The following is a 15,197-nucleotide window of genomic DNA, read 5'->3' as shown; positions in this document are numbered from 1 at the left end:
ATGTGGCGGCAAGACTGCTCACTGGGGCAGAGTATCACCAACATGTCACCTCGCTGCTGAAAGAACTGCACGGGCTGTCCATTTGCTACCAGGTAAAGTTCAAGGTTCTAGTTTTGGTGTACAAAGCCCTATACAGCTTGGGACCAGGATACCTGAAAGACCGTCTTACCCCTTATATACCCAGTCGATCACTGCGCTCTGCAGGTGATGGCCTCCTGCAGATACCATCTTATCAGGAGGTCCGTTCTGCACAACATAGGAAACGGACCTTTAGTGTGGTGGCCTGTGGAATTCCCTCCCCTTAAATATTAGACAGGCACCATCTCTGTTATCTTTTCGGCGCCTATTGAAGACCTTCCTCTCTTCAAGCCTTTTAAGTTATCCCAGTCTGTGTTGGAATTGCTTTTTAATATGTTTTTAAACCTTTTTTTATACAATATGTTTTTAACCTTTTTTAAAAAAGATGTCTTGAAAGCTTTTTAAAAAGAGTTTTTAAAGATGTTTTAATGTATTTTAAAGTCTGTTCTTATGACGTTTTAAAGTGTTTTTAGTGCTTTTGTTTGCCGCCCTGGGCTCCTGCTAGGAGGAAGGGTGGGATATAAATCAATAATAAAAATAAATAAACAAACACTTCTAGCGTCAACAATTCTCAGACTTTACAGATTGATGGGGTTCTAACAAGAGGTCGTGCAACTGCAAAATTTTGTGCTGGACATGGAACATTAGAATACAACAGCTGTAGTTTAAAATGGGCTTATAATTATATTAAAAGACTGAATGCAAGCTGTTTATAAAAACAAGAGTGGAAACAATCCAGAGTAATTAAGTTTCTGGTTTAAATGCACATTTCTTAAATTGGTGCTCCTTTCATTAAATTCTAGCTGACTTAGCAAAATATTTGCTTCAGACTTAAGGGGTTGTGACTGTTATATGTCCTGTAAGCTTGAGCCAAATCCCAACAATGCTTAGGGAAAGATTCCTGCCAATTCCTAAGTGGACAATGGACTTTGTCCAGCAATTTCTTATATCAATAAGTAAAGAGAATGCAAGTTTCAGAGGTTTTGCTTTTGTAACTTGCTTGGGATTAAACAGTAACGGTGTTATAGTGAAAAGAATGTGGAAAGTTAAAGCTTCCTTAACAGAAGACACTTATGTCGAGTCAATTATTAGTGCTACATGGCATGCCCACATCTTTCCCAGACAAGTAACTGGGCCTAGATTTACATAGGATGTTTGACATTCCCATCATGCATGTAAAAATGCCAACAGCTGCAACCCAGCCGTGCTTAAAAGTCCTTTAATCACTGCTCATTGCCACTTACCCACGCACAGTGCCAGTCTCCTGATAATTCACTTGGATAAACTTGCCAAAGCGACTTGAGTTGTTATTGTGTGCTGTCTTTGCATTCCCAAATGCCTGCCAAAATAAGAATGTAAAATTGTTACAAAACTGAGAAGTGGTTCAGCAATAGACGTGTCCTAGTCTCACATGTCAGTATATAATTACAGGAGAGGAAAGGTAAGTTAAAAAATAATAGAATTACTTCAGATCATGATAATTTTAAAAACTTGCAATCTTAGGCAGAAAGATATTTATTTTGATAAATATTTTCATAAATAAATCAAAATATTTATTTTAATAAACTAAACTGAGTTCATAAGTACATCTGCCAGAAACAAAATCAGTATGTAAAACAGTAGGCTTTTGGATAATTATTTGAGTCTACAATTCTATGTAATTCACCCTTAGGTCCAATACTGCATAGGAATGCCATTTCTGGTGCACACAGAATAAATCCATGCCTGAGAACTGACAAGACTCGTAAATGGATTTATATACCAAACCAAGTGTTTACTATGCAAGCTGTAGATTGTTTGAAGTTTATTTATTTATTTAATATATGTGTACAGCTTACATTAAATGAAATAAAAGCAGTATACAAAAGTAAAATACATATCAAAACAATTTAAAACTGAAACCAGTATCAGAGATAATAGGGCAAAAGGTACAACACTAATAGTCAGCTAAAGCCAGAACATAGGATGCACCCAACAGTCAGTGCCTCTCAAATAACAGAGGGGGTGGCATTCCAGAGGGCAGGCACCACCACAGAGAAGGCCCACTTCCATATTGCCACCAGAAAACACTTAGGCCTCCTCCAATTATCTTAGTAATCTATAGGGCCTGCATGGGGGAAAGTGGTCCTTTAGCATTCCAGGCACCAGAACTCCTGGGAAAAATACTGCATCCTTGTGTCTGGGATACATCTGGAGGGTACTGTTAGTTGTTCCCTGTGTTACAGAGGCCCAACTGGCCTCAACTAGAGGTCAGTCATTAAGTGTTGCCAGTCCCTTCCTATGGAATACTCTTCCAGCAGAGATTCAAGCAGGCACCCTCGCTATTCACTTTCAGGCATCTCCTGAAGACCTTTTTATGCCAACAGGACTATTCAGTTCAAATTTTCTTAAGATTAGCCAGTCATTTATTTTGTATTTTTTACAGTATTTTATGTTTTATCGTATTTGTATATGTTGTTGTATACTGCCTTAATATTTTAAATGAGATGGCAGAATATTCATTTATAAATATAAATAAATACTACACACCACATATGGAGGGAGGGAGGCCTCACACTGAAGGCTCCGGTGAGACCTTCATGCTCGTGCTACTCCACAGCCAGGAAAGTTTAGGGGAAGAACAACAGCATGGGGTTGGGTATATTTTATTTATTATTTATTAAATGTATATATTTCTTTTAAAAATAGCTCTGTATATCAAGCCTAATTACAAAATAAGCAGAGTTCATTCATCACCAATTATAATGAGGACTTGTCCAAAATTATTCTTGGAACAAGGACACCTTCTTTCTACTGGCTGTGGTCTTCAATGAAAGTACAGCAAGAACTCAAATAACTAAAAAGTGTAACTAAGAAGCCCAGGAGAATTCTTCCTTTGTGCAGATTGAGAGCATTCATATGATTTTGACTTAAACAAAATAAGACTGGCTATTCCCCTGTGTTGGAGCAGGACCAAATCCTAAGATAAGTGTAAATACCACTGCAGGCCAATTTTTTTTTTTTAAAAAAAGTTTGATTTTCCTAATAACATAAGGATCATGTCAAATAAAAGTGAGAGTAATTGCATAAAAAGAAAAGAAAAGTATTAACCATAAACGTATCTGATTTTTCCACAGAACTATGTAGTTCTCACATGCCGTCTCTGCCATGTTTTTCTGCTTTTATTCCAAGGCAGGGATCATGGTTCTACTAACAGTTCTACAAGTTTGCATACTGTGCTGGAGTTCTCAGAGTTTCTACCAGTCCAGTCACTTACATAATAAAGTGAAACCATATGGAATAAGACGTGTCTTTTATCAGTCCCTTGTGCATGCAAACCATTTGAGTCAATTTTTCAGATATCGATCAAGGGTCAAAATTCATCCATATAAACTACTGAATGTCATGAAGATCTTTCAATATTGAGTCATGCCTCTTTAAATATCCTAATGGCCATCCTTAATAGCACTGGAAATCAAACATTACCTATGCCACAGACTGGTTTAATACCTTAGTTTCCCTTTAGCAAGATGCCCTCTGTTCCTCCAATAGTTATAAGATAAGGATGCTTCCACTGCCAATTGGCATTCCAGCAGACCAACTTTTAGCTACAGACTTCAAGTCATCTTTAAATATAACTATTCCACATGGGTAACATACCAATCATGTTTAAGCTTATAAATGCAAATGGAATTTTATTACAGTTTAGAAACAAAGAAAGCTTTAAAAGCCTATTTACTGTATGTGGCTTAATAGAATAGATTTAATGTTGTCTTTATTTTTCAAACAGCACGTCTTGCTCCATTCAGTGTACCAGTGGCTAATGCTGCCAACTCCACAGATTGAAGGCACCAAGGACATCAGCTATAAAGGTGACAAGTATAACAATCCTTTATAGGAGGCCTCCCCTCCGACTGCCTGTACTGGTGATTGGGCCTAAAAGGCGGCCTCTGGTTCCTGCTGGTATATCACCCACCACGTTGCATGTCGGATTCTTTAGCTGAGGTGCTGGAGGTGGTCTTAGAGGCTCGCGCACAATCCCCAAACTTGGTAGTCTTGGGGGATTTTAACGTGCACTCTGAGGCCCCCCTCTCAGGAGTGGCCCGAGATTTCATGGACACCATGGCTGCCTGAGAACTTCAATCCATCCAAACAGGTCCAACCCACGCAGCTGGCCATGCCCTCGACCTGGTGTTTGTGCCGTGAGAGGAGGGCAAGGTCATGGAAATAGAGGGCTTGGCTACTACCCCATTATCCTGGTTGGATCATCACCTTATTAGAATAGACATTCGAGTGCCACCTCTCTCCCTTAGAGGTAGAGGGTCCACGAGGATGATTCGCCCAAGATGGTTAATGAATCCAGAGGGTTTCATACGTGAGCTGGGGGATTCCTTTATATCTTCATATGGTCATTCAGCTGAGACCTTGGTGTCCAGATGGAACACTGGGATTACCAAGGCTTTAGACCGGTTGGCTCCAAAACGCCCTCTTCCATTAGATAGAGCCTGGATGGCACCTTGGTACACTCCGCGGCTGCGTGGCTTACGGCAGGAAGTGAGACGGCTGGAGTGCCGTTGGCAGAAATCATGTGCAGAGGTGGACCGAGCACGGATTAGAGTGGCAGCAGTAACTTATTGGGTGGCACTGAGGTTAGCAAAGAAGGAGTTTTTTGCGGCCTCTATTGCGGCCGCGGAATGCTGCCCAAGGAGATTGTTTCAGGTGGTCCGTAGTTTGGCAGGGCCTGTTACCCCAGAGCTTACAGAACTTACTAAGGCCTCTTGTAGTGATTTTGCAAAATACTTTGCAGACAAAATCGACCATATTAAGAGCACCATCCCGCCTGCCACAGCCTTAGTAGCTGAGCCAGAGGTTGCCATCAAGCCCTTAAGGTCATGGGATCATTTCCAACTCCCCTGCTCTGAGGAAGCAATTAAGGTTCTTTCCTCGCTTAAACCTACCTCCTGTTTACTCGACCCTTGCCCAGCATGGCTTATTGTGAACTCTAAGGATAAACTGGGAGAGGGGATCAAGGCGGTGGTTAATGCGTCCCTTGACAAAGGTCATCTACCATCGGCCCTTAAGGAGGCTGTAGTTATTCCGACTCTAAAAAAACCCTCCTTAGACCCTCTGAACTTAAACAACTTTTGCCCAGTTTCAAACTTACAATTTCTGGGGAAATTGGTTGAGCAGGTGGTAGCGAATCAGCTTCAAGCGTATTTAGAGGAAGTGAACTACCTTGACACATTTCAATCAGGTTTCAGACCCAGACATGGGACTGAAACAGCATTGGTGGCACTGGTGGATGACATGAGAAGGGTGCTGGATAGAGGCAAATATTCTTGTTCTGTTAGATCTCTCAGCGGGTTTTGATACTGTTGATCACGGTATCCTGTTAGATCGCCTAGAGAGCTTGGGCATTGGTTCCACTCCTTCTTCTCTAGGAGGTGCCAGAGAGTGGCGCTGGGAGACGATGTCTCTGAGCCTTGGCCTCTCACTTGTGGAGTGCCGCAGGGCTCCATCCTCTCCCCGATGCTATTCAATATCTATATGAAGCAGCTGGGAGACATCATTAGAAGAGCCTGTCTGCAATACCATCAATATGCAGACGATACGCAGATCTACCTCTCATTTAAATCCTCCCCACTGGCGGCATTAGAATTGTTATCCAAGTGTCTGGAGTCGGTGGGGGAATGGATGGGTAGGAATAAGCTTAGGCTGAATCCGGATAAAACTGAGGTGTTGGTGGGTGATAAGGCTTATCTGGGGATTACTAATTTGGAGCTAAGCTGGGTACATCTGTCCCTGAGCGACCAAGTCCGGAGTTTGGAGGTCATCCTTGACTCCCAATTAACTATGGAGGTGCAGGTGGCGGCCGCCGTTAGTTGGACTGCGCTTTATCATCTTCACCTCATACGAAGGATTCACTCTTACCTCACGAGCCGTTTGCTCCCATCAGTGGTGTATGCCCTGGTTCTGTCTCGTTTGGAGTACTGTAATGCTCTGTATGTGGTTCTTCCGTTGAGGACAGTCCATAAGCTGCAGCTAGTGCATAATGCGGCAGCTCGCCTGATTAAAGGCAGCTGCCGTTGAGATCATATTACTCTAGTCTTCAGGGAGCTACACTGGTTGCCGGTGGTTGTTCGGGCCAAATTCAAGGTTCTGACTTTAACCTTCAAAAGTCCTTATTTGAAGCTGGCCCTCTCTATTTAAAGGAACGCCTCCACTCTCACCAGGGGCGCTGTCAAACAAGTTCGTCTACGAATGGTTCACTCCTTGTTCCCCCAACAAAAGCAGCTAGACTGGAGAGGACTAGGTCAAGAGCCTTTTCTGTAGTGGCTCCTTCGCTATGGAATGCCTTGCCAACTGACCTCCGCCAGGCACCCTCCTTGCTGTGCTTTCGATGGGCCTTGAAGACTTGGCTCTTTATCCAGGCTGGGGAGGGGACTTAGGTCATTAGTATGCAGTTCTAGGGGTAGTTTTAATCTTTTGCTTATGTTTTTATGGACTGTATTTGTATTTTATTGTACGTCGCCTAGAGTGGCAGGATAATCCCTACCAGATGGGCGACTAACAAATTTAATAAATAAATAAAAATAATAAAATTATGCTATATTGTACAATATGCAGGCAAGAATCAGAAAGTCTGCCAACCTAAATTTTACTAAAGCTGCCCTGGCAGCAACAGTGACTGATCTCACATCAACTGCAGTGCATGATGCTCTTGTTCACTTTAGTGTACCACAATTATACGTAAAAAGAAGACTGTGTAGTTCCAAAGAAGTTCATGTATTTGGCAGTGAATGAAAACCCACACAATATTTTGAAAGCATTAAAAATGGCATTAGAATATAAAAACTTGTAATTGGCAAGTCCACAGATATAGGTTAATAGCCTGATTTAGGGTATCAGACTGCCATCTGATGTAGGAGAATAAGGATACCTTATTTTGAACTTTGCACTCAAAATCTGCCACATTATTATAGGTGCAATGCCAGGGCATCTCATGCATGGAAAAAATAGACCAGTCCTTAGACATTTAGGTATGATACTATTATTATTTAGCAGTATTGCTTTTAGTTTTTAGTGATATTAAACTGTTAAAAGTCACCCTAAGCAGTGTGATTACAGAAGGATAAACATTATCTTAATAACTTATTTATTTATTTATTTATTTATTATTTATTAAATTTATATACCGCCCGACTAGCAATAGCTCTCTGGGCGGTGAACATAAAATAGCATAAAAATACAATGAATAACAAAATAATACTAAAATACAATCATCAATCCAATACAATAAACATTTTAAAAAGTAAATCAGTGTAACTTAAAATGCTTCAGAGAATAGGAAGGTTTTGACCTGGCGCCGGAGGGAGAGCAGAGTCGGCGCCAGGCGTACTTCCTCGGGGAGACTGTTCCATAGTTCGGGGGCCACCACTGAGAAGGCCCTAGATCTTGTCATCACCCTCCGGGCCTCCCTGTGAGTTGGAACCCGGAGGAGGGCCTTCGTAGCAGAACGTAGTGCACGGGCCGGTTCATAACTTGTATTTGTTGAGTGTGGTAAATTGCAAGCTAAAATCTCAGCAACAAAATGCCAAGACACAGTTAATTTGGCAACAGTAACACACTCATTAAATAGGAGTTTACTGACCCTTCCCCTCCCCACCCCATAAATATATATAGAAAATGCAATTCCACTGGATAAAAAAGAGAAGCGACAACATGCCTGATTTCAAAAATATTTCCCCTGACACAACTCTTTTAAGGCTTGGAATGATAACATAAAAGGGAACCCAGAATACAAATACAGCTGTGGCCAAGAGTCCCAACATTAACCCATTAACCCATTCCAAGACTTAAATGACTTGGATAGGCACACTGGCTGGAACTTCAAATACAATGGCATCAGCAAAACAATCAGATGTTCCAGAGTATTTGAAATGAAGGTTTTTTTAAAGGTACTGTTCAAAATTTTTACAACAAATTTCAAATCTGATGACTTCAAAATTCAGAAAATGTGTAAGTCATGATACAACAGCTTTAAGGTACTTTGGTTATGATTTTCCTACATTTTCTCCTACCTATGCACAGATATATTATGCCCTGCACTTGCAGGGCCCACTCAAAATAACATCCTTGATGTTTAATTACAGGTGAGTGCAGATGAGCTGAACTTCAAAGAACCTAGCTCAAAGGAATATGGAGGAATTAAGGAGTGGGAGTGAAGGAGTTAACAGGAACACAAATCTAAACATTTTTACACTCAAATGACCTGAACTATGCAGTACAAAGGCCCTAGTGGAAATTTCAGGAAATGGCATGGAGGAAGTACATACCCCCTCTTCCCCCCTGTTCTGACATCCCCTGGCTTAAACCAAGGAGCGACAACTGGGATATACTACAGTAACTGAAGTTTAGCTCATGAGGCAATACATTTTTAGCATTTACCTAACCTTGAAAATCAGGTCAACTCTGACTCAGGAAGCCACATAGATTGACAGGCTTCTTGCTGTTCCTGAGCAGGAGTTGCTGTCACTACAATTATGACAAACAATCCAGAGTTATAGTTCTTCGTCTGCTTAAGAAGTGGCAGTTGCCTTCAACCTTCTATACTTGTAGTCTCTTGTACCAACTGCTTTACAAGTCTTTCAGGGTTGGGCCACATGTGCCCAAAGATATCCTTAACAGGGACAAAAAAAAGGGCAGGCAGTTGGAATCCAGTGCTTTGACTTTCAGCCTCCCTCTAAAACTCTTTGGACAGAACCCTGCGTGGGAAGCTTGTGAGATGGGGACAGTAGGAAGTGACAGTGTGTTTTGCCTGTTTTTTGTTTTGTTTTGAGGTGTTGGAGATTATGCGATGTTACTTTTTTTCCTTTTCTTTTTGAGGGAGCTGAGAGCTAGTGTTTATTTCACCTTTTTTGTCTTGGAATATTTGTGTGTTGCCTGTTGGGTGATGCTTTGCTTGGGACAGGGGTTGTACTCAGTCTGTTGGGCAGGTTATCTGCTCTTTGTGACTAGGCAGCCCCCCTAATCACAAAAAAAGACATTTTGTGATGGTGCCAATGACTGTTTATTAGTTTGCTAAATGTACAAAAGGCTGGAAACTCCTGACCTATTACAACACTGTATTCTGAATAGAATAGTTTAATTTCTTTTAATAAAAAAAACCAAGTTTTTATATAAAAAGTCTAATAGTTCATTAGACTTTCAGTAAACAAATTCAGGAAACTATCTATTTTTATAGAAAAGATCCTACAACAACAGAGTTGATTATATTATATCAAATATTTGGATGACCGCCTCTTTCCCAACAGACTCTCTCAGGGGTTAAGATCAGCAGAGGGGTCCCACTTGATAGTTCTGCCACCCTCAGAAGTTTGGAGGGTGGCAGCTGGAGAGAAGGCTTTTTTGTGGCAGTCCCCAAATTGTGAATTCCCTCCTCACAGATATGCTTTTAGCATCCATTCTACAAGCCTTCATCACATGGTAAAGACATACCTCTTTAGCCTAGTTTTGACAGCTGAGATATATGCTTAGGACCTACCTTTACTCTGTTTTAAATGGCATCTTTGGTATGTTAAGTATTGGTTTTATTTGATTTTAAACTGTATTACTGTTTTATCATAACCCATCCTATGGTAAGAAAAACAAAAACAAATAAAGTAAAATAAATGTCATACTGTAGCAGCAGCATCTATATGTCTCCAAGTAAGGAGTATGGATGAATCTGATCTTGTACTTTATTATTCCGATAAAACGCAAATCAATCATATTTTCCAATGAACATATGTCTTTTTGTCTGCCTTCTCTAACTCTAAAGTTAGTTAACTTCACCATATGCCATTTCCCAGACTTTAACTCACCAGGAATCAAGATGTGGAGGCATATTTCCCATTTTTGGCATATCACCATTTTGGCCACACTTTACAGATGAGTTGTCATTTCCCAGTCTTCTTCAAAGGACACCTATCCGGCCCTTTGAAGAACTCTACCCACATGCGAAGACAAGACCTTCTTATAATTTTTACTGATGATTATGTAGATGGTATCCTACACAGATTAGATGAAATAGTCCCTTTTCCTTTGCTGTTCTTAGTGCTTATTATTTATTACTGGATTTATTAACTCTCACTCTTATGCTTAGCTCACTGCTGGTTTTATTGTTGCATAGTAATCCCACCCTGGGACACATTAGTATAGCTGTTGAGTTTTGTTCAATGGCTTGTCATTTTTAATAGTGTATATTGTCTCAGGTACTGTCGAACAGAGAGACGATCTATAATTTGATTTTTTAATATATGAAAATTAATGTGTTTAAACCAAAATGCTTTCTGCATAGGAAAAAATAGCATATGAAATGGCCCTAAAAATATCAGGCACCAAAAATTCCTGCTGAACTCCATTGGCCCTTGAGTGAAATTCTAAGAATCTTTAATTAGTGGGATGAATATTTAGCTCTGTCACTAAATGTATGCAGCCCAGGGAATTTCATATGCTAATCCAGTTGATTCATGCAGAGAAGGAATGAGTCTCCTCAAAAAGGGGTTTATTGTCTTTGGCAGATCACAAATGGCAGTTGTCAGAGTGATTGTTTATTGTTTATTGAATGCTTATTGTTTTACCCAAGAATAAATGAGTGTTTTCTTCTTTTAAACACTTGGTTTAATCAATCTAAATATAAAGGAGCATTGAAGAAAGTCCATTGCTTCTCCATAAATAGCTGGAACTGACTGAAACAGATGCTACCTACCAGACACTGCATTTTCATCTTTATTTTGATAGCCCAAAGAATTCCCTAAATCCCTAGACAAATGGAAAAGCATGAGATGTTGAATCACAGCACTGTCAAGCAAACTGGCTCAGAAGCAGCACAGCTGGAGTTTGGATGACAGAAAGGTAAAGTCACACCAGAAGTAATTTCATTCTAAAATGTAAGAGGATGAGACTGTAAAACAGGGCTACACAAAGAAAACTAGCAGCTGAGACCCAGGCCACGTGAGGATGGCAACAGAAAACACTGGGCATGGGGGAAAACAGCAGACTAGCAACAAAGAAGGGGTAAGAGCAAGGGGAAGGACAGTGTGACTGGGACTGGACAGGAAAATTGCTGACACGAGAGAGCAGCAATGGAAATGGAGAAAGTGAAGGCCCACTCTTAGTTATGATTAAGGATAAGGGAGGGGAAACCAAGTGCAGATGTCAGAGGAATTTTGCTTAAAAATACATTTTTTGAGCTCTTGCTCCTTCAGATCACCAAAATATTTCCAAGATCCAAATCAGCCTTGTCAATTCTTGTAGCCAGATGTAGAGATACATTACTTTTCAGAGACATAAAGAGGAAAAAGTGTGGAATAAGGTATTCATTCAGGATCAGAGGAAAAATCTATAGAATTGCTGAAGCTTAAATCTGGTAAGACTGGTAGTGCAGGCAACAGTGACTGACTTCAAACTGAGATATGGGGAAACAGCTCTCTCGCATATGATGAAATCCATATCCTCATCAAGTTAAGTGAGGTTTCCCCATTGACAACAGAATTAAGATTTATAATAAACTGTGCACACCATGTACACAGAGGTACTATGCAATATCCACATGCACAACTTTTTTTTAATGCATAATACTTCCATGAGCATGTTATACCGCAAACATTAAAGCCTTTTTTCACTATCCTCACTGCAGGCTTCATTTTTAGGGATGCTGCAAGTATTGGGGTAATAGGTAATTTAATGAAGCCAGAGAAGCAGCAGAATTTTCTTCCTTAAATGGGACTTTGCCACTTTCACTCCATCCTCAAATGCAAGATATCTGGTACAGACCCAACACTTCAGATCCTTTAATTAACTTGCCCTCCTTCAAGCAAATTACCCCTCTCCAAGCTCAACTACAATTAATGCAGAGTTCATGACTAATAAAAGGGTTGAAACCAAGCCCCGCTTTCACCACAGCATTCATGGCTGGTGCAAGCCTCAGCTATAGTTGAGGTCAGCTGGGGAAGAGAAGGGGGGAAGCATGTGACCTGCAGCTCCCAGGGTGGAGAAACATTTTCTGGGGATGGTGAGAAAATGGATTTGAGAAGTTGTGCACTCTAACCTAATTAAACATGCTAGGTGAAAAAGAGATCCAAGGCTGCACCAAAAGCTATTAAGAAAAAGGCTACTTTTACACCTAACACAAACTAACCTAATTATGTCTGTATAATGCCCCATCCATTCCATCTTAGAAAAGGACAAATGTAGGTTTTCACCCCCATGCCCAGGAAGATCTCCCCCCACCCTCTTAACATCCAGCTTGGAGAAGAGTTCTGGTGAAACTGAAAGCTTGGGGCAAGGAGGGGGGCTTTAGTTGTTCCTAATTTATTACCCTATTGTGGCTTTTGGATTTGTTTTAATGGTTTGGAAGATGTGTGCTACCAAGAAGAGAACGTGTATATATTCATTGCTGGAAAACAGATCAACTGACAGTTTCATAGCTATACATCTATAGATTTACCACGCACACACAGCTCTCTTCAACTTTTTGAACATGGACCTTCCCTTTTGAATTTTCTCTACCTGGTAGCTGCTCTGGAAACTTGTGAAGGGCAGGTAAGAAATCTCTTAAATAAGTAACTAAACTAAACATTTAGTTCCTCTTTACAAGGGAGAAGGAAGCAGGAGAACATAATCCATGAACAGGTGTGTCATAGTGTCTTTGCCCACATCTCTCCCTCTACTCCCGGTATCAAATTTCTCCTTTGTTAAAACTCTAATAATGTAAACTAGAAAGCCATTTTCAGTAGTTGTGATATTTCACTTCTGATCTCTCAGAATTAAGAATTAAGACAAAAGCAAAATTTGTTAACAGGTGACTACAGTACTAATTATTTTTTAACAAACCTTAATATTAAAAAGTTCATTTTTCAAGAAACACGAACCACAATCTGGGCCAAATTCCAACACTACACTTTGGATTACCTTGATTCTTCGTGACGAATATACATGACGAATACACATGGAAGACATTATGATACAACATAGTCCATAAGGATTTTCCAGAAAAGATTTGTGAGCAGGATGATGCACGACTGCCAACTCCTGCTCATAGTTCTTCAGTGCAAAAAATCCATATGGATTTAAAATTCCAAGATAATGTTTTCCACATGCATTTCTTCAGAGGAATAGTTAACAAAAGCAGAAGAGCCTTGTATAGCACTATCAGTTGGTGATGGGTGGATCCACGACAGAATGATAATCACAAAATGTAAATACTTTACAACACACTAAAAGTGATGGGGTGGGAAGATGCATTGTAATATAAGGCAAGATATTCATCTTACCTCAAGTACTGGTCCAGCTCCAAGAATTATTTGTTCTACTCCACTAGCAAATCCTTTCTGGCTAAGAGCAGTGAGGTGATGAATCAAGAAATTTGTGCTCTGTGTTTTCCCAGATCCACTTTCTCCAGAAATGACAATACACTGGTTTTTCCGACGCTGAAGCATAGCATGGTATGCCACATCAGCCACTGCATAAATGTGAGGCTCCAGCTTTCCCAGCTGATGGTTGTCATACATTTTGACATATTTAGGGTTGTAAATGGGGAGAAATTTGAAAGGATTTATTACTATTAGTATGCTCCCAACATATGTGTAAATTGTTTCCTGTTTAAAACGATTTCTAAGGTTTTCTAAGAGAGTTCTCTCATTCAAGTCTGGCAAAGCACATAAATCATCATAGTCCTTGTACTGAGGTTGAGGAAGGAAGCCACGTTCCATCATTCTGCGCCGCTCTTCTGTCACCTGCAACCAGGACTGGAGGCTGGCATAATGTATTGACCCATCTAGGTTCTTTTCCCTTAAAAGAAAGCGATAGTCCTCTCCGCTCAAATGGTTCTCTAAGGCCATACGGGGCCACAACATCATGCGCTGGACAGGGCAGTCTGTGGGGTTGAGGATCCATTCTTCCCCACCAAACTCCTTCACCTCTGCCAAAACATAGCATTTTGTTTTGTCCAGCTGAAGTTTGTTAATGAGAGAGTCTATCACCTCAGCAGCTGTGGAAGTTTTTCGTGCAATAACAGGACAATAGATGGTCCCTTCAGCAACGTTCCCAGGGTATATGTGTAGTGTGTGCTCGCTGTCCTCAAAGCGTCTTCTTCCCCCAACATCATTTCCACTCATATTGGACTTCTTCCCATCAGTAACAGTAATCCATTCTCAGAATGGTTGAAATGATCATGGCATCAGCACTACAATAAGAAAAGAGAAATAGTTTTGTGATAGGATATTTTGAATGAACAATCCCCCTCCCCCCCGAAACCATACTGGTTGATGTTTCAGATTAATTGCAAAGCCAATGCTCAAATAAAGATAAACTGTAATGGTAACGTGGGGATTGGAAGTGCAAGACCTTCTCCAAACATACAAAGACCTAGTATAGTATACTTACCTAAAAGCAGGAACAAGCATAGCATCTTGATAAATAGATCACAAGTAGATTTATTTTTTACAATGTCCTGGGTTCACACATAATGTTAAGCCAAACTATGGCTTAGAATGAACAAGCTAGTATATTTGTGCAAAGTTTGAAAATTGCAGGTGCTTCACTTCTCCCATGCTCTTGCTGCTGCCACCCTACCAGGAGCTAAGTCACATTTTGGCTTAGTATTATGTCCAAACCCAGGCACATGGTTTGCCTCCCCCAAACAATTCATGAGCAGTAAGCCAAGAACAATCCTTGGTTACCGTTCATGAATTGTGTGGAATGAGACAAACCACAAACATGGATTCAGACATAACACTAAACTAAACTATGGCTTAACTCCTGTAGCATGGTACCAGCAGGTGTGTGGGGGAGAACGAAATGTCTGCAATTTTCATACTGTGCACCAGAATGCTTGCTCATTCACATTTGGCCAATGTGGCTTAGTGTTATGTGCAAATAAGGCCAACTTGTGACTTCCGGGAAGGGTGACTTCGCTTGTGCCTGCTTTTGAGACGGGCTCCCGCCGCAGAAGAAGCTTATTCAGATATAAATCAGTCAGAACATTTTTTTTTTGACTGATGAAATTTCTCCCGGGCAGGGAGAAACGTAGAGATCAACCTCAAAAGCCTGTTTTTGTTGGGAGGACTGGATTTCATTAATTTATGAGAAAAGGTCCA

General features: G+C 40.6%; 1 protein-coding gene across 7 annotated transcripts in view; it reads right to left on the bottom strand.

Moving 5' to 3' along the window:
* The window catches only part of MYO9A (myosin IXA), a 160,740-nt gene that overhangs the window by 103,678 nt on the left and 41,865 nt on the right, over nt 1-15,197 (bottom strand). For all 7 annotated transcript variants that reach the window (XM_061595942.1, XM_061595939.1, XM_061595937.1 and 4 more), the window contains exons 2-3: nt 13,374-14,284; nt 1,323-1,417 (exon numbers count right to left, since the gene is read on the bottom strand). In XM_061595942.1, coding sequence (XP_061451926.1) covers nt 1,323-1,417; nt 13,374-14,216 — 938 coding nt within the window. In that variant the 5' untranslated portion in view covers nt 14,217-14,284. The remainder of the gene's footprint in view (nt 1-1,322; nt 1,418-13,373; nt 14,285-15,197) is intronic.

The sequence above is a fragment of the Rhineura floridana genome, chromosome 14 (genome assembly GCF_030035675.1).
Source record: "Rhineura floridana isolate rRhiFlo1 chromosome 14, rRhiFlo1.hap2, whole genome shotgun sequence".
NCBI classification, from domain to species: domain Eukaryota; kingdom Metazoa; phylum Chordata; class Lepidosauria; order Squamata; family Rhineuridae; genus Rhineura; species Rhineura floridana.
This window is presented reverse-complemented; position numbering and strand designations above follow the sequence as displayed.